The sequence below is a fragment of the Sinohyriopsis cumingii genome, chromosome 2 (assembly GCF_028554795.1).
Source record: "Sinohyriopsis cumingii isolate HCF-2022 chromosome 2, ASM2855479v2, whole genome shotgun sequence".
NCBI classification, from domain to species: domain Eukaryota; kingdom Metazoa; phylum Mollusca; class Bivalvia; order Unionida; family Unionidae; genus Sinohyriopsis; species Sinohyriopsis cumingii.
In genome coordinates this window covers 134,656,189-134,677,120 of record NC_142962.1, presented here as the reverse complement: position 1 = coordinate 134,677,120, position 20,932 = coordinate 134,656,189, and the positions used below count along the sequence as shown (strand labels likewise).

The following is a 20,932-nucleotide window of genomic DNA, read 5'->3' as shown; positions in this document are numbered from 1 at the left end:
TTTTCACTCTTTCTTTTGTTACAGTTTATTACAGCCTAACACGTAACACAAAACCTCAAAATGAAAAGGTTATTTTCTTCCTTAAATGCAGGCCCTCCAAAAATTTTTTTTGTCAAGGTTCATCATATAGAAATAAAGTTATTATGCAAAAAAATTTTCTTCATACAGTCAATGGACCTTTTATTTTTTGGCTCCCAAAGTAATTGGCTACTTTGTTTCCCAACAGTCAAGTCATCCACAAACCTTAGTGAAGGTACCTGGGGAAATGAAATTTCTTTGCAGAAACCATTTGCCTTCATTTTATCACCATGACCCTGATCTTTGACCTTTTGATCCTCAAAATGATGAACTTCTACCTTACCCTAAATGATAGCCATCCATGGAGTCTAACCTATATCTGTTATGTAGACCTTGACTTTTGATTTTGAAATCAATATATTTATTCCTATACCAAGTGGAAGCCATCCACAAAGTTTAGTCTAGGCTTGTGATGTAAAAACTATGTTAATGTTCAGAAACCAATTTTTTTCTCTCGAGCTTTTGAGCTGAAAATACATAAGATTTTTCCTTACCTAAAGTGCAAGTCAGTCAGAATGTTTGGCCCAAATATATGATGTCTAACTAATGTTCATGTCCAGTGAAACCATTTATCATATTTCAGAAACTGTGACCCTGACTTTTGACCTTTTCAGCAAAAAAATCTAAAGGCTTTTTCTTTACCAAAAGTAAAAGCCATCAACAATGTTTGGTCAGATATGTGATGCAGAACTAATCTTATCATGCAGAAACCTTAATTGTTCTTTCATTCACTGACTTCAACCTTTCTTTTGCTGCAAACAATAGATACTTCTTTCTTACCGCATGGGCAAGCTGATGGTGGTGAACTCAAGCTACTGTGCGAAACAAAATTGTAAACAGACGGATGAACAAAAATCATAACAAAATGTGCAAGCAAAAATGAATAATCACTAAAACTTAATGCAATCCAATAAATTTAAAACATTTGAGACATGCAAAAGAAATGTAGTTGGGCTACTTATGGGACATCAGAATAGGGTTGGAAAAGGGAATTGTGCAAATGTGACAGGTAAGTATTAGATCATTAAATTTAGTTTTACTCACCAACACAAAAACTCCTACATTTTAATAGCAGTAATACATTTCCTGCAACTAATGCCTCGCTGCATTTGCCAGTTCAGAGGGATACTGGTAGCCTCAAAAACTAGTATACAAAATTATGTTTTCACCTTTACAGTAGGAGTGTCCACTATGTTAAGTTGGTAGCAGGTTGAGCCACTTGTTGTCCCATAACTACTGAGCCAAAAGAAAATATGCATTTACTCTGGTGCACCAGACAAAAGGTAGAAGGAGAAGAAATTACTATACAACTGCCAAAATTCAGCTCCCATATCTTGAATGAGAAAGAAGTCGAACAGACCCAAGATGTACAACAGCCCTAACTTCATTAATTTAATTCTCATGAAGGTAAGTCCCACACAGAGAGGGGCTGGTAAGTTCACTTGATAGTGAGGACAATCCACTTGGAAATGGTGGATACCAAAATATCAGTGGAGCCCTTAATATGTACAAATAGAAACGTCCTACCCTTTCTGCTCCCTTCTGAAGTGCCTAAATAGCTGTAAAGCAGAGTCTATCTTGACCATCTCCAGCACAGATAAGACTGAGACTTGGAATCTTGATAGGGAGTGCAGCTTGAGAAAGAGGAAGCAGTTTTTCTGCCTGAAAATCTGGCTGACCAAGGAGAGACATGGACTCAAAGTTATCACTGAACCATAAACAACCACTTTTCTTTAGACCAGGTATGAAGCTATTCCCTTCTTGTCACAGGTGCCAAGGACAGAAGGTGGACCGTTTTATGGTAGCATTCTCAAAATAAGCTTCACTCAGTAGTTCATAAGGGATTTCACAAAAACCTCAAAATAGATCAGAGATTCCTTCTAGGCCTGATAGGGGTCTCTCAAAATGCTTGATAAGACTGGAGAGATGCAACCTGAAACCAATAACGGGACCTTTGGAGAACTGCTGACAGGGCCGCCATATTACTTCATATAACTCAACAGTAGAGACTGACCATTCTCCATCTTCAAACAGGTTGCCACTGCACTCAAGAATGGACAATGGTAGAGTCAATGATTTGGAGTAGACAGGGGAACCAAAGAGAGGAGGAAGAACAGTTAATCAGTTAACCATCACAAGTTGAGAGAGACTTATGTGTAAGGGTATCGATGAGATACTTTTCACAGCAGTTGCTAACACCACCTCAAGTAGCAGGCTTTCACACAAAAGCAGATGAAATAGGTCCATGACCCACAACATCAGTACTACTACAAGGCCAAGGCATAAGTGTCTATGGTACCATAAATGGAAAGGAAGATTTACTTCCCTGAAATGTATGCCCTCATCCTGTTAGAATTAAAAGGAACATATGGATGGGTGGAAGGATGCAGAGCTGATCCCCTTCCCTAGTTGGACATGTACACCAACTCCATCTCCCCAAAAGGTTTAACTGGCAGAATAGAGACTAGGTGTCCTTTCCATATATCAATGATGGGGCTCCAATATGATTAGTGAATGACCATGACCCTGATCTACTGGAGGAGACTTCCTCAGATAAACTGAACATGATCAGTGCTCTCCTCTATCAGAGTGATGCAATCTGCTTGGTGTCTTCACTGGGGTAATGGTTTTGAGTGGTGCTGCTCGCACCCTAACTAGAAGACGAGGGAGTGCAGTCAGTACTCCCTTGGGATGGACCCTTGATTTGCTTATCATTCATCTCCATGAAGAAAAATCTAACTGCCTCTTGTAATCAAGAAGTCATCTTTTTCTGAACCCTTAATGACCCGGGAAAGCTCCCTTTCTCTCCTCGCTTTGATGAGTATTCCAGGGTTCCTGCAGACTTAAACACACAAAAAATTCCATGACTTTTCCAAAACATTTCCAGGGCCATTTCACAAAACTCATGGATAACAACAGAACCAAGTGTTTTTTAAAAAATTGGTGCTTGGCACTCAAAGAATTTAGCAGCTATCAATTGTTTTAACACCTTATCAGAAATTCCATGACTTTTCCACAGCTTGCAAGGTTTTGAAAACTTCCATGACTTTTCAAGGCCCTTGAAATATATTTTTTAAATTCCAAATCTTTTCCAAGATTCCAGAACCCAAGGAAACCTTGGGTAGTTTTCATCCAATTACCATGGCACTCAGAGAAGGATCCCATATCCTCCTGGAATAAAAAAGGTCTTATTTTCCTCCCCTTATATGTACACCTATTTCAGCAAGGTCCCAAACCTTGTTTGACCACAGGCAACAAAATGGTCATCTGTTAATGAATGCAGAATCTGTACATGGGGGGAGGGGGTGCTTCAGGCCCCTTCATGTCCACAATGACGAGAGAGAGAGAGAGAGAGAGAGAGGGAGAGAGAGGTGTTGATAGGAGTCCAAAATATTTCCAAATGTGAAGGGGAAGACAATACTTACCATAAATATTTCTGAACATCCAATTAATAAATTATATTGATATGGTGGCAATAAAAATGGATGCTAAAAGTAATATTGTCTATTGCCAACTCAATTACTGAAAATAGGTATAACAGGACTGATCCATGCCTGTTTAAAACAGCACTATAAATACTTCAACTCTAATGAGAACTTTTATAAAAACTGACTTAGGGTATAATACAGAAAAAGCCAATTATAAATCTGGAGGCATCTTAGGACATGAGATCTTTTCCCAAGAGTGATTTAAACATAACCCATGTGAACAACTCAGTTTATTATCTTTTGTTCTGGAACTTTCCATCAATGGAGTATGTAATTTTCAAATCTCGATGAGGGTAATTCCAACTCAGGAAAAAGTAAGCCAGGCAAAAGTGACAGGTAATGTATTACTGCTAATAAAATTTAAGAAACTGAAATGCTGAGCAGTTTGAATCTTAGCACACATCTTTTGAATAGCATTATATAATCTTCATCCATGAAAATATCCAACAAAATGTATGGATCATAAAAGCACTGCATCATCTACTATTAGACTGTTATTTATAGAATAGTATTAATGTGAAAGCCATCACCATGTCTGATTCAAACATTAGTAGTTTCATAAATAAGTTTTCACTTCATTTTGCATTCTGTTCACCACAAGTACTATTCAATATTCCAAAAAGTAAGCTAAATACATGTACAATTTTTATTTCACACAAGTAATCAACTTCCACGTAAACAATAATTCCAAAGAACCAATTAGCAGATCAGTTCCACTTTCTCCACAGGTTCGTTTTGAATGTCACTTTGTCATGTGTGGAGAGAATCCACTATTTGTGAATTACCAAATGTGTAGATACTTTTAGGTTCATTAAAGCCTTATTTATGAATACATCTCCACTGTCCTCATGTTCATTTAACTGAGCAATCACCCGAGCTCAGTACCTCTCATGAAGGCATCATCCAATTTCCTCTTTATCCCAGGTTAGCAACCATGGCATGTCCTTGGGGAACAGCACTGTACCCTAAGTGCATCAACACATAGTGAGCTACATCGGTTGTACTGTAGAACACCAAAACAAGCTGAACCAAGCCTCCTGATAGAACTTGACAGTTAAATCAAATGGCTACAACTTAGCCATGTACAGGAAGTTGGCAACAACAATAATTATCCTATTTTTATTTAACAGTGACAGCAGTCTCTCCCTGCAATGTGCTTTGAAAGCATCAAAGAATGATATGTTCAGATCACTCCCACAAGGTATAAGAATAAAGTCAACAAAGTGAATCACAGAATCATCACTGCTTCATTTTAGTAACTGCCAAGTCCCAATCACTTTGAAATTCCAATCCTCAATTACTGCAGCAGGGATTAAACTTGCTAGCTTGAAATTATTGAATTCTGGTATAATCTTTTATCAATATATATTCATCATCACTGAATTTTTATCCTTTTATTCTTTTAAAATGACAAATACAGAAAACAAAGTGTCCTCAAATGTGCACTTTTTAACCAAACCATAAAATTTTAGATCCAAATTTGATGGGACTCGCAGTAGCTAAGTGTATATGCATGTTATATTATGCTAAAGGGTCATCTCTTTTATTTTTTTAACATGGAAACTTTTTTGTGTAGTTTTGAAAGGTTATCTAATGCATGTGACAGAGCACTCATGTGACAATGCAGAGGTTTTAGATGAAGACAATGAGTCTGTCATGGAAGAAATCCATACCAGGATGAATGGCATAACCTAATAAATGACAGAATACAGCAGGTTGGATTGACACATAAAATCGATCATGGTCTCTACAGCACGCAGAGATGGCTTTTGGAAACGATCAGATGACTATTCATCTAGGTGACTGATGCAGTCTGACAGATGACTCCTGTTATCTAGGCCAACAAATAACAGATGATTGTATTTAACTGTAGTGACTTCTGCATACTTACAAATTTGGGTGAACACTGCAATCTGACAAATAATGTTACAATTGAGATTAGTTAGATGCAGTGACATTTCTGACTGGCTTTTGATGCGGAATGGAGTGACTGATGCAGCGACATTTCTGACTGGCTTTTGATGCGGAATGGAGTGACTGATGCAGCGACATTTCTGACTGGCTTTTGATGTGGAATGGAGTGACTGATGCAGCGACATTTCTGACTGGCTTTTGATGTGGAATGGAGTGACTGATGCAGTGACACTTCTGACTGGCTTTTGATGTGGAATGGAGTGACTGATGCAGTGACACTTCTGACTGGCTTTTGATGTGGAATGGAGTGACTGATGCAGTGACACTTCTGACTGGCTTTTGATGCGGAATGGAGTGACTGATGCAGTGACACTTCTGACTGGCTTTTGATGTGGAATGGAGTGACTGATGCAGTGACATTTCTGACTGGCTTTTGATGAAGAATGGAGTGATTGCTTTTTAACCAAACTGATTACTGTATGAAGTTGTATAGGATATAAGGCTGCAATATTTACACATATAAATGACTTAGTTCAGTTTAATGCCGATCAACATTTACAACAAAACACAAAATAACTGTGAGTGACAAAAGAACTACCTGTTCCAATTGTTGTATGACAACATTTCTGTTTAAGAGCATAATTTATATGGATTATTCTGTATGGTCTTTTAAAGTATAGATTATCTTCACATCAATGTGGCATCGCTATCAAAATACCAAGGTATTAGTTGTACCACATATTACAAAACATTGTACATCAGGTTGATTTACTGATAATGCTGGAAAGCACTTTTTCTAAAATTAAAATTATTTACTTTTGAAAAAAAAGCTTATTAACAGAACCTTAGATGAGTAACATTTAAAAGAAGCACGTTTTAAAAAGTTTGAAACTCACTATAAAGTTTCTTAGTTATTGTAAATCCTAAAAAAGCTTTATGTACCACACATCTAGGAATTACTATTTACTATTAGGTTGTATTATGGATATTTTTGGATCAAGTACATATACTTAGCAGCATGCAACAATCCCAAAGGAGGTTGCACTTAAATCAACATGCTTGACTACTGAATCCTGTCATAAAAACAGGGCATTTGCTAGGCACCTGTAGCTGGTAATTTATCCACCCAAAAATAACAGCAACCAGCTACTCTTTGCTGCCCCCTCCCCTCACCCCTTTTTGGGGGAACACAACCCAGACCCTTTAATTTAAACTCCTCACCTGCTAATTCTAATTTTATGGAATGCCCTGACAGAAGGTAAAGAACATACAACAAATGAAACCATTGTAGACTGAGCAAGAGATGGCATGCACACCGTCAGTGCCTTCCATATAAATAGCAATTAGCTTTAAGCCTAATGTACAGATGAGGGAAAGATAGACTTTCAATTCTATTCAATTAAACAGCATAATTTTGGTTACTGTATACTATGTACACATTTGGAAACACTGCAATCTTAATGTCATAACTATTCAAATCTGACATATAACATCTCTAATCTGATTGACAGGTCCATACTAATGATGCCGATGACTGAGAACAGTTGAATATTTATGGTTTAAGTCTTCTCCAGCCTACTGGTGGCTCACAAAGGCATATAGTTCATCTTGGTGTTCATGACATGAAGTGACAGTGATAACACGACTCCAGCTGGATGATATACCTCTCCAGTATAGGTTAACCCACCACAATGTTGGTATCCTTTTACAGCTAGGACAACTCTAGCAAGAAAACTTGTGTGCTTTGCTCAAGGTCACACAGCAATGTTTTGGGCAGTAATCCAATCTCAGACCTTCCAATCCAAAATCAGCAGTACAATCTGGCAGATGACCCTTCATACAGACTCCATTGAGTTGTTATCCAAAACAAAATCATAGCTGTTATCCAAACTGGCACTAGATCAAAACAAAAGATGAATGTGACAGCTGTGATGCATCTACATCAAACATACCTCAACTGTAGTGCTGGACTGGACTGTGACAGCCTTAGTGTTGTCATCCACATTCTTGGTCTGGCCTGTAGGGGACAAATAAACTCCTACGTCAGTTTTAAACATAGCCAATGGTAAGCAGACACTGCAGTTATTCCTAAGTTTAAGAGGGCATGAAGATAATGTAACAAAATTAAAAACATGAAGAAAATGTCAAAAAATGTACAGTGTATGGTTTGCAGATATTTCATGTTTTTCCCCAAAAGCATAGTATTGACGGACTACAGTCTAACGTCGACTGGTTTTCAATCACCATCCTGTCCCAAATGAGGAGCAAGAGCAATGAGTGGGAAAGAAAGAGAGGAAAACTGAATACTTTTCAAAAAACTTCTTATGAGAAGTACACAGAATATGACTTTTATATTAAACCTGTAGCAAAAGACAGAAATAATACTTTGTTGTCTTGTGTTTCATGGTGCTAGATTTTAAAACACAAGTGCTCATGCAAAATCAGTGGCAGTTTCTTACTGCATGGGAGTGTAACTCTAATTTATGAAGGATAGTACCATTAAACTACACTATTAATATATTCGATAAAATCATATAAAGCAAGAAGCATTATGAGAGTAGCTAAGTATACACGTTGAGCAGGTATACCACTTTAGCAGATGACTTGCAGGAAACAAATATGCAATCTGAATGTGAAATTTCTGAGCTTCCTACTGGCTTCTTGGAACAGGAAGAAAAAAGGATAACAAAGGACTCAAAACATATCCATGTTTTGTCTAAATGGTGAAATACTCCTCAGGCCACATTCAATCTCAGCTTTAATGACTGCAGAAATATGCAAATCACTGGAGCATAAAATCTGGGTCACAGTGACCAAGTTTTGTTACAATGGTATCTGAGGAACTGAGCTAAACAATAAATGCTACATGTTAAATTTTTGGTGACACCGTTTTGTTTGAACATCGTAGTGTTCATCACAATGCATCTAACTCTCAGGTTATATGACTGCAAGAAAAAAAACCTGGAAAACTGGGAAAGAAGCAAATGCTCATCCAAGCATTGATAATGGATGGATACAAAAAAAAGACCTGCATCAATTCTTAAGCCAGCATTGCTTTGCAATCCAATGATAACACAGAAAATGAACAGGAGGGGGGAGGGGGAAAGCTATCTGTAAAGTAACAAAGCTTGCATACTACATAAGCATAACTAAGTGTGAATATGGTACAGATCAAAGCAAGCATTCCTGAACAGTACATAATCGGACATTAGGTGAGAAATCTAAGTTAGGAACACCTTAAATGTCCAGGTTTATTTATAAACACTGATGAAACTATCCTAATTAATATGTTAAATTGCTTGTAGTAAAAATAGTTTCTTCATTTTTAAATTTGTAATCTGAAGGAACTGGGAACATGACATTGGGTTATATACCCTGTGTACTGAACAGATAAATTGAACTTTTGATTTGTTAAAAATTAAACAACAAATAATTCTGAGTAAATTTCAGTGTTATAAAACTGCTGTTATTACATTGCTTGCTATTTTTTCCCCCATCTCTAGACCCCATTCCAAAGTATAAATTCTCTCCTCCAATTAGTAACTGGAGATCTAAAACAAAAACAACACAATTCCAGTCAGAGGCCTTTGCCATCTCCATTCAGTTGGGAAATCATCTTTCTTTGACTTGGACAAAGATGACACCAGGATGATCCATGAATAGAATCCATGGTTTGAGCGTTTAACACCATCTCTACTACACCTTTCATTAGAAGGATGTACACCTCTTCCCTTAAAGATTCCATGAAAATACAGTGGTCCATAAAAGAGGTGAAGGGTCTCAGATTCGAAGCTGATAATCCTTTCTTAATGTGGAGAGGTCCTAAGAATCATTCAAAGAGTTTGAAAGGCCTCTGAAATGTAGCTATCTAGCACCTACCAGGACAATGGTAGGAGGGAAAATTGGCAGGAAAGCGAGGACTCCTTGGGCAAGACCACCTCCCTCCTTATGGGTACAGGAAGAGTCTATACACTTCCTACATTGGTCATTATGCCTACCCTGTTTGGAAAATATCTCAAGGATTCTGGCTCTTCCCCTTCCTTAAAGCCTTTACTGACAAACCAAAGATCTCTCAGCTATGGGAACTTTTCAAATTAATCAGTGCCCGAACCATTTCACACCAATGTTAATGATCTCTTCAGCTCTCAAGTATCCACCATATGGATAATTCCAAACAAGGATTAGAAGTCCATTGTGGCTGCCTCAGTAGGTCTCTGCTGCGATCCAGCAAAAACTTATTAGGAACCAAATCAGCACCTTCACAGACAACAGTACCATCAACAGTGAGATTGAGTGTCTTCTTGAAGTCTCTGCAAAGCAGCTAAAAATGAAGACTACTCCTTAAAAGGTTCAAGCTACCACAGAGAAAGGTCAGCATGTGAAGCTGAACTAACCAAAGTGCACACCAAAGTTCTACAGCTCTGAGCATATCAGATGGGACATGGGACCAACTCCATGAAGAAATCCCTTCTTGAAATGTTCAGAATCCAGGTCTAAGAGGCTAAACAGAAGAGTGAACCTTGTAACTTCCTGCCAGAGGCCACAAGGTTGTAGAAGGGACTGGCCAACTTCTCTACTGTATAGAAGAGTCATGGCCACTCTCTGTGCAATACACCTTAGCATGGTCAAAGTGAGAAGCAACAGAAGACCAGCTTTTTGGAGGTCCCCAAGAGCATCCCCAAACTGGAGAGAATTCTTGTGTCAAAAAGGTTTATGACACAGATCTTGGGGCAGATGACAGTAAATTCTGTTTACTGCCTTACTGAAAGTCAGTAGATCCTCATCTTCCATTACCTGTCTAGTGCAGGACAAAGATGGAAACACCAACTGTGGAAAGGGTACTGACTCAGTTGGGGTCTCCTCAACTCACTTTGAGTGCACTATAATTGGCATGACAGGAAAGAACTGACTGGTCTCTTCTCTTCTCCCTAACAGAGAAATGGAATGGTAACTGTACTGGGAGTCCCAAAGCCCATGGGGATTGAAGGGTGGATGGGTTACTGACCCAGTCCCTCTACCTAGACAAGTTGGAATGCTTCCTGACAATGAACATCCCATGGCCAGTATTTGACATGCCTACTAACTCCTTTTTCATTTTCGAGTTTCCTGTGCCTAGACCCAGTACCTGGTATCGGTCAATCGTGACCAGTGCCAGTATCTACATCTTTACTTGGTGCCTCGGCCCAGTGCCCCTACCAAACACAATCACTGATCTCAACCCTTTGATGCACTAGAGAAGATGACTCCACTTTCCTTACACTGGAAAAGCAGGGCTTGCTCTGGAGCTGCCAGTGACTTCCTTAAACTAAGTGTTGCCCAGAATCAATGACATGGTGACTTTCATGTTCTGGAAAGTGCATCTGATCACTCCCAGAATCAACAAATTGACAACATCCTTTAATGGGTGCAATCAAAATTCAGTATAATGGCCAAAATGGTAATGAATTAAAATGCAAGTACTGGGGATACAGGATCAACTGCAAGACAAAAATGGATAACACTGAACAAAAGGCAACAGTCACTGTTCAACAAAAAATTTCAGTGCCTGAAGATGTGTTTTACCAATGAAATCTGAGGAAAAGAAGGGAGATATTCTGAATGAATAGAAGTGACTAAAGCCTCTGACTGGAAGTGTGTTGCTTTTGTTTTTGAGCTCCAATTTCTAACTGGAGGAAGAAATTTATTTTCACTTTTGATAGGGAACTAGCACCAGGTAAAGTGATAGCAATCTAATAATAGCAGGTAAAAAAAATTTCTTGCAACTACAACTTAGCTTCAATTTTTATATTTTGCATTACTGGGAAGTAGTACTCCATTTCTGACAAGAGAGAAGCCAAAACAAGGGGTCTACCTAGTTCTGTCTCATCTGCATAAGTGCCATGATGAAGTTTTCTGCAAACACAAGCAAGACGAGTTCCAACATAACTGCACAAACTTTACGTTTACAATTCTATGATACCAAAGTTTCACTGACATACTTGTCAACTTGCAAAAACATCACAGAATTTTGACAATGTTGCAAACACTACTGGAAATGATACCTGTGTCTTCCCATTTAAAGAGAAGACAAAGATCTACATGTATGTGTACTCCAATACAGTATAGTAACCTTGATTGCTTTATTTTGTAATGAATGGAATCAATGCAGGGACTTTAAAGTCCTTAATCCTGAGGTCCCAGAGTACTTTGACCCAGCTATTTTCTGCACAAAAAGACTCTGCATTTTTCTTAGTAATACCTCCTAATGTAGTCAAACAGAATATCCCTTTGGTTTTGCCTTGCAATTTTCATATGTAGGTTACAAAAGATTAGTCAATATTTACCTTTTACCTTGGATAAATGACTATCAAAGTCATTCATTGCTTTACCAGTGAACAATAATGTGCCATATATAAACCAAGATAAAAGGTGAATACTCTCATATCATCAATATCTTTAAAAAATCTCATCTTTTGCTATTTCAGTTTACAAAATGGCTACAAATAGTGACCTATAACAGGTAATTTAGGTCAACACAGGATTGGGACATTTCCTGGTGCTTCATCAAAAGCTTCTTGGGCTGCATACAAAGATGACTAGAGTGCATGTGCACTTGTAAATATGCCAAATCATGGTGATGATGTCCAAGCAAAGATAAGAAATATAAAGCAAAACTCACAATACATCTCCTTCAAAAGACAGGAAAATTACCCTTTCATGAATACAGTTCATTGCCAATCACAGCCTTTGCAAATTTCATATATGAACAAAGTCTTAATGCTGGGTTCTCACAAGTTCATGTGTTTGATGGAATAATACTGTTTTTCTTAAATATGACATTTAAATCAAAATGCTCTGCATCTGAATGGGGTAGAAAGGGGCTAACCCCATTTCATTTTCTAGTTTTATTCAAAAACATTATTTTTGCTCACAGATTAAAGTACACATAAATTAAGAATATGCATAAACAAAACACAATTTTCATGCTTATTATGTAATTTTAGTTCTAGTTCCAAACACATCCAGGCTCAGTCACATTGAGACTGGACCCAAATGAAATTTCTTCAAAAAAAGTCTAGGACCCTGGCATCAGAATATAAATTTTCATGACCTGCTAGGTTTTGAAAGACATTCAAATAAAACCTGCAAACAATCAAGCTTATCTAATAGTACTGGAGGCCAACTGTTCTGAATTTACAAGTCTGACTAGAGATACCAACCCCTGAACATGCTTGTCATTGGAGACCAGCTGTACTGAATTTACAAGTCTGACTAGAGATACCAACCCCTGAACATGCTTGTCATTGGAGACCAACTGTACTGAATTTACAAGTCTGACTAGAGATACCAACCCCTGAACATGTTTGTCATTGGAGACCAACTGTACTGAATTTACAAGTCTGACTAACGATACACAAACATTAGTCCCACTAATTATCTTCATTAGCCAAGGTTCCAATAACCCTATCGACACCTTGGCATGTCAAGCCGATATTTCTAAGCATTACGTCTGTGAATTTCATTGAATGTGGTGGCTGAATAGGGGGTTGGTCTGCATGCCATCTGTTGATGTCCGTCCAGCAGGTACATTGGACTTGTATTCAACATCATTCTGGTTTTAAAATTACTCACTGGTTTTGTTCCAGTTACACTTTCTGAGCTTCAATAACCTCATACAATTCAAAACTTTATAAATCATGGTCATGATCATTATAATCAGCCAGTATTTACCAAACAAATCAACATCTAAAGATTAACTATGTTGCGAGTCAACTGTTTTGGGTTTTGTAAGTAGCCCTTATTTTAAGCATGCAATTGTAAAAGTTCCTTCATGAATGCAAGGTTCATACTCAATGAAATGCCTGCTCCTAGGCCCAATAAGCACTGCCTACCTTAAAAAGACTGATGTCAAGACAAGCACTATGGACTAGTGGCACGACTTATGCCTCAAGCATTTTAAGGGTCAACAGATAAAAATTGTATGCCATACAGAGTACATTTCTATATGCATGACTTAAAACTAACATGTGGGAGTTCTTGCATATCACTGCTATCCAAGTGCACAAATTCATACAAATTTGGTGCAACTTGCTCATCCACACACTAGCAGCATCTCTGTATCATGGTGTACTTGCATCTACATAGAAAATTGTAAAGTTTTGATTTTCTGGAATTTCATCAATATAATTCAGACAGCAGCAATTTTACTATAATTTTTTAAAATACTAATTCTACAAATTCTGAAATGGCTGGTATCTCTATCTGACCAAATGGAAAAGTCCATACATCACACACAAACACATGTATCGCTCTCCAAATTTTTCTAGACAGTGTTTATGTTTCCATTTATATTTATTTTGATTTTCTCTCTTTCTAACTGGTCTATCTCAGGAAATAGCACTGGTCTATCTCAGAATTGGCTTGCAGACCCTGTTTCACCATATATTTTCTTCCTAAAATTTGGATTTATTCAATATCTTCCTTAATGCCTGGTCTGCAACAAATATTTTCGGCAATCATGAAGAGTAAAAAATGTCGCAATACCCAGGATTAAAAATTTGCTAAATTCTGATGAATTCTATAATACCTTAATTCAAGAACAAAGAGGATAGTTTAATTTTCATTCTTTACTACATGAGAAAAATCCAAATATTATGATAAGCATCACACACAAGATAATTGAAAATCTCAACCTGATGAACAAGTTTGAGGAATTTAGTTAAACTGGGGCCAGATTCTAACAATGCAGTGCCCATTGCTTGCAGCCATTAGAAGTAAACTTTGCCCCAATTATTTATTTTCAGCTATTATAAACATCTCTGTAACAACCAAACTGATATAACCACACAAAGCTTACTCTATGCATGCTCAAGTTACTCATTCTGTACCTAGATTACCTACTGGAAATGGTACAGTGTGTTAGGCATATTGACTCTCGTCTTTAAAAACATTGACACATATATATGACCAAAAACAATTTCCCCATGGAACATTTTCCTTACCTCCAGCTGTGGTGACAGTCACAGTTGTGGATTCTGATGCAGCTGATACTGTGGTGCTTGTCACTGTGACAGGGGCTGGTGCCATAGTGACTTCTGTCACTATGTCCTCATTGGTGTGGTCTACACTGTAGAGCACAATATTACTGATTAAAATATCATGTCTCCTACCATGCACTTTTTTTTTATAGATAACCCCAAAATACTAACAGAAAATTTCTGAAAATGCACTCGCATATATTTTATTTAAAGTGATAGCAAGCAGTGTGCAACATGAACAGTTCATGAGCAGGAGCATTTGTGGCACAAGCTATGACACCAATTAATTTATTCTTCAGCACTGATAAATAATGTTCCTTTTTGTGGGTTTAATACTATTTTTCAGCACATGATACATTGTGGAGAAAGAACATGGGAAGAACCACCATCTCACTGGAATCTTCTGGCAAGCTTTCTCACATACCTATGGACAGAAGTGAGATGTGTGACTGATCTGTGAAGGTAAGCACTCTGCCACCCAGGGCCTCTTATACTGAATACATAATGGAAGGAAGGTCACTGTGACCTTTCTTGGTGCATGAAACATTTTCATCCCAAAATACATCCACAATGCAACATCACTTGCAGCTTGTGATATCTGAACTATATTCTGAACAGTTTTAAAACTATGTCAAACAAAATCATTACATGCAGGACAAAGTGGCCCAAAACAGATTTGCAACACAGACATCTTAAGATGCATCCACATCCTAACCTTGTCATGAAAAGAGTACTGAAAATGGAGCTCACTAAAGTAAATCCTGAAAAGCAGATTGTGCGTGGCAGCTCATTTTGCACTAGCATGGCAAATTTAGTTAGATATGCATTCTCGATATGATGACCACAGAGATTCATGGTCATCCAGTGATAACTTGTTGTGTTTACAAGATTCTGACATACACAACATCAAACTCAAAGTTAAAAAGATAACAGCTCTTACATAAATCTCAGGAGCACAAAGATCTTACAAAATGCACATCTGATGATGATGATCGTATGTTCGAAGTTTCACAGTGATAGATCATTATCTCTTGGACTCGTTACAATCAAAAGATTCTGTCATACACTGCATTCAGCTACAAGTCTAAAAGAACAGTAACAAAACCTGTGGAAGCAAACTCACTTAATATGCCCGTCTACAGATGACAATACCAATTATCAAGTTTCATGCTGATGAACATCGATACTTGCATTAACTTGATTTTGTCATACACTGCAATAAGCTGAAAGCCAAAGGGACATTAATGCTTAGAAAACTTGTGGGAGCAATGTCAATATACACATCTTAGGTGATGACCATAATATTATCAAGCTTCATGCCAATGCATCAAAACACAAGTTTTCAAAGATAACATACTTCTTAGATAAAACTTTTACCCCTAAATACTATTTTGAGAGTACATCCACAACATCACAAATCCAGACACCCCCCACCAATAAATTTAAAGTAAAGATCTCAAAACCTTTTTCAGCTTTTTTTGCTTTTCTGCTTTCCAAGAAAGAAATCATACAAGAATAGCCACCCCTCAGGTAAAGGGATTGGTACCACATACCCTATAGTTGTCTGTCACCACCAGAGTAGATGTGCAGCTCTAATAGGATGTAATTGCAGGGAGGACCTGGAAGGCTATGTCCATATTATGATATGATTATTAAAACAGAAGAAACACATTTTACCTTCACAAAATTGGTTGCAAATTATGTTACCCAATCATAATGCAACAGGAGAATAGGTAAGGAATGAGTTATATCCCCTTACAACAGAGTTGACCAAGACTCCAACCTCATCCACATGTATGAAGCTGCTTCAGATGGATAGCCAACAGGCTTGAATTAGCCTTTGTTATACAGACAAATCTGGATCATATCACACAAGATAAGTTTACTCAAGCAAATCCAGTGCAAGTCGAATGACCCAAGTTCCGAAGTGATCATTGATGGACCTGGGTGGGTTGATTTTGTACTGCCATTATCTGGCTCACCAGGTCAAACTCTTTGTTTTTGGAGCCTTTTTTCCCCATGTCTTTGGGTCAAAATTCTCTGAGGCAGAAACTATAAAAAGTTGGCTATGTCCTCCAAAATATAGCTTGTATTGGAAAGTTATGGAAGTAGTCTCAATTGGTAAGCTAGTGGCAGATCTAGTAAGCTGACACCAATAAAATATGCACCTAATCCTGGCTTAGTTCTGTGTATGTCGCAAGGATAACCCAAAATAACCATGACAACAATGTGCAGTGATGTCAGTAGATGATATTCCCCTCTTGTCATTTTTCACAATGCACTTTATGTACAACTGACGAGCCCAGATTGGGTATTGCAGGCACCTTTGGGACGAAGGTCCAAAAAAGAAAGTGGCTTTAAGATGTAGGATTAACTGCCCATGGGCAAGAGCCTGTTCTCAGCAGCAAGAAACCAAGCTTCGTGGAACTGTAGATGGCTCGGCTTGACAACATGAGCATGATCACTTATTCTGCCTGCCAAAGTTAAGGCAACTACAAAGCAGGTTCAATTCCAAATTTTGGCTAATGAAGCTCTTGAAAATGGTTCAGCCACGTCAGAACCATGGCATGTTCCATTTTGGACAGAAAGCTAGATATTTGCATTTGGAGAAATCAAAGTTGACCATAAGATCAGGAAAGTCCTTGTTTTCACCTGTGTCATCCCTTCCAAGATGCCTAAATGTGTCTGATGTCATGGAATGATAGCCCATGTTGGCTTTTCCTCTTTGAATTGCCTGGGAAGAAAAATAGCTATCTGTGAAACTGAAGCTTTGAAAGTTTTTCTTCCACTGGAAGAAAACTCTCGATTTACCTTTGAGAAATATCAGATTGGTAGGCCTTCTACTACGTTTTATACTGTCTACCACTTTTAAGTGATGGTGGGAGGAGGCCTGTTGATGCTTGGGTCCTGAAACGGTCATTACAAGCAATTTAAAATATCTGCAACCAGACCACACTGAGAGCTGCCTAAATGGTGACCGACCTCTCCTAGTTAGGAGGTCAACAGATGTGTGAATTTTGCATTGGGCCCAAGAAGTGTTCCAGAGCAGTAGACAGAATTATTCAATTTCAGACAAAATACTTCTTCAAAGGATGAATGGATCAGAGATTATCTTGCCATCATCAAAGACTGTGTCTGTAAGCTTGAATCTTCTATGTAAAATAAATGAGGTGATATCAATGCATTCTAGGATGGGTGTGACAAGGATGCCAAGGAAGCAGTGTAACAAAGGTTAGAAGTCTGTCTTTACTGGGATATGGTTATCTCCAGGTGTTCACTTCTTGTGTCCTCTGTTGAACTGTGTTGGTATCTGGCATCCAGGACTGGGCAGTCACTATAGCCAGCACTGGATACTGGTAAGTGCCAGGCCAGGCCTAGTGATGAATAAAATCCATATTGCTGTACAAAGGAGTTACATGTCCAATACTGGTGAGTACTGTCAAAATGCCTCAGAGTGGTCTAGGGCAAATACCTTCACAGATCACTGACATCTCACTTATCTGTTTGGGTTTGAGTCTTAGCTTGCCCAATGCAGGTATGTGAGAAAAATTGCCAGTGGTTCTTGTCACGTACTTCCCAGGTTCATCCTCCACCAAATATACTGGCTGCCATGTATACCCTATCATATGCTGAAAAGTAGTAGTAAACCATACAAATCCAAACCAACCCAAACGATCACTAAGAGCACTATTCATGAGGATATTCCAGGGGCTGTTATTGCCATCACCAGGTGCCTGCTGATATCCATGTCAAGAAGATGAAGCTGGGTATATTGGGAACTTTTAAAAAAAAATAATCCAATCATGGAAGTAATGGTCATCTGGTAATGCTGTAGTGGTATTGGCATTGATCTCATCTGGGATAGATAAATTCCATACCTGTAAGCTGATTCCTGGTAAAATCACCATAGCCAGTTCAAGGTCCTGCAAGTTACCTCTGTTAAAGATCAATCATGGAGAAGAGTGGTATTATTTTCAATTGCCAGTTGATGGCAGCCTATTCTTTGCAATGAAAGCAAGCTACATCATTAGGACAATTGAACAATCAAAACTGAAGGTAATTCAGATCTACAGACATGGCATGTAGCTTGCCCACCCTGGAGGCAGCTATTAGGAAGCAGATCATGCATGATAGCTGCTTCACCTGGGCGAGAGACAGAGGCCTGCACTTTGATGAGCTGAGTCACCTCAAGACCCAAGAGAATTTCCACTTTGGGAACAAGGTAAGCAAGTGCAATCTGGATATGTTAAAATTGGTCAGCAAGTCAGAAAGGTCTTTGTTACCAATGTCATCTTTTCCATGATCTATGAAGGAAATGAAATCATGGAATGATGTCCCTTGATTGTTATAGGTGTTAGCTTCTTTTCTTCAATGAGAAAGAAGTTAGCCAGTTGGGGGATTGAGGCTGTAGACAGTGGCAGGATGTTATTCACAAGACACCAATCATTAAAAACTCGCTACTTCCCTTATTTGCCTTCAGATTGGAGGGCTGTTGGACTGTCATGATCCTCTCCGCACTTAAAGCACTTTTTCCATGCAAGGCTTTCCAGACAAGAGCCATGAAAGAGGAGTTTCCCTGGACTATGACGAATTAATGGTGACCTGGTGGGGAAGGGGGCGGGGGGCAGCTAAACCTTCTGTGTTTACTTCTGTCACCAGATCAAGTGGATAGTTTATTTCCCTACTGTCCCCTCTGAAAGGGGTGAACAGAACTATTCTGCAGTCTGTGTCCCTCATTTTCTGACTTATCTTCTGAATCAGAACTTATGTGGGAGGGCAAACTCGTATTCCCATGATGTCCCAAGAACAGTGGTAAACAACAGTGTTACCATTGACATCACATGGACAATAATGAACTGGAAGCAATTTGCAGAACTATCATTAAATCCACCAAAAACATGTAAAAGAACAATACATTACATCTAACTATGATCAGATTTACTATACTACTAAAAAAAAATATGGATGGTTGAAATGCCAGTGGAATGAAGATCCAGAGGCCTTATGACCACTGCAGGTGAAAGTTTAAATTGGCTACAGCCAGATAACAGATCCCCAGAGCCAAATTAGGGGAGATGATATGTAAGAGCTGCTTCCCTTTGTCTATACAAGATATAGAATGGCCATTATAGCACCTACAGGTGGTCTGGATTCCAAAATGTTGTTTAAAGTCACACCTAACGTTCATGTGATTGGGCAATGTATTTGCTGGAGAAACACTATACTTCCCTGTAGTAAGAAAGCTCCAATACTCAAAAGACAAGTTAACAAGTGAAATTTGCAAGGCCTTTACATGAAGTGTCTAGACTGGCTTGAACTGACAACTATAGGGTATGCAACCTCAGTCTCTTTATCAAAGTGGAGATAACTTATCTCACTTTCTTGCAAGGGAAGCAGAAAACAATTAAGAACAATTGTTGCTAACCAAGCCAAAGACAGTTTTTACATCTGTATTAGCTGATATAACAGGGTCTAGTTGCATACACAAGATTGTGGGACAGATGGAAATGAGGATTCCTCAATAACTAGGTACAACATGAGTCCCTCAAAGGGATCGACACTCAACTGTGCAAAAAGATTTTACATGAATTCAAGACAAGGCTGTTTCTTCCTTTTAAGCTATCGATTGCTGAAACCACCTCTGATATTCTTTAGCAATAACAAGATTGTCAAATTAGTTGTGGTGGTACATATATTGGATATCAACACAACACCAATTCCATTTAGAAAAAGAAATTAACTTTTTGGTGAAAACCCCATGTCATAATGATCAACTATTCAGTGGGTGTAGTGACAAAACAGTTTTAGAACAGTCGTCATGGCAGCCATATTCGATGTATGATTGGCACCATTTTCATTTAGGACTTGGTGAAAACCCTGTCATAATGATCATCCATTCAGGGGAAGTAGTAACAAAAAAATTCATAAGACAGTCATCATGGCAACCACACTGGATGTACATCAGTGCTATATTTATTTAAAAACTAGACATCATAAGAAGTCTTCAAATGAAAACCACACACTGATATGACCATCCATTCAGAGGTAGTAAGATCTTCAAATGGTCACTGTGGCAGCCATATTGAACATCAGAGATCATTACCATTTTCATTTAGGATCAAGTAGAGACTATAATAAATCTTTTAGTGAAAGCTCCATGTTGTGATGGCCATCCATTCTGGAGGAGTAACAATAACAAGATTTTCATGATGGCTGCCATGGCCAATTGTATGTCAGATTGTCACCATTTTCATTTAGGATCAAGCAGACACCATTGTAAGTCTTTTAGCGAAAACTGAACATTGAGATGAGCATCCATATTCAGGAGTAGGAATTACAAGATTTTCAATATGGCTGACAAGGTTATAATAAGTCTTTGTTAGTGAAAACTTTATGTTCATATGGACATTCCAATCAGGACTGACTAAACATCAT

The 20,932-nt window shown here is 38.2% G+C and overlaps 1 protein-coding gene across 1 annotated transcript in view; it reads right to left on the bottom strand.

Moving 5' to 3' along the window:
• Positions 1–20,932, bottom strand: part of LOC149805885 (lethal(2) giant larvae protein homolog 1-like) — a 327,641-nt gene that overhangs the window by 11,844 nt on the left and 294,865 nt on the right. Inside the window, 2 exon segments of the mRNA XM_089950631.1 lie at positions 7,433–7,497; positions 14,462–14,586. Of these exon segments, the coding sequence (XP_089806757.1) occupies positions 7,433–7,497; positions 14,462–14,586 (190 nt within the window).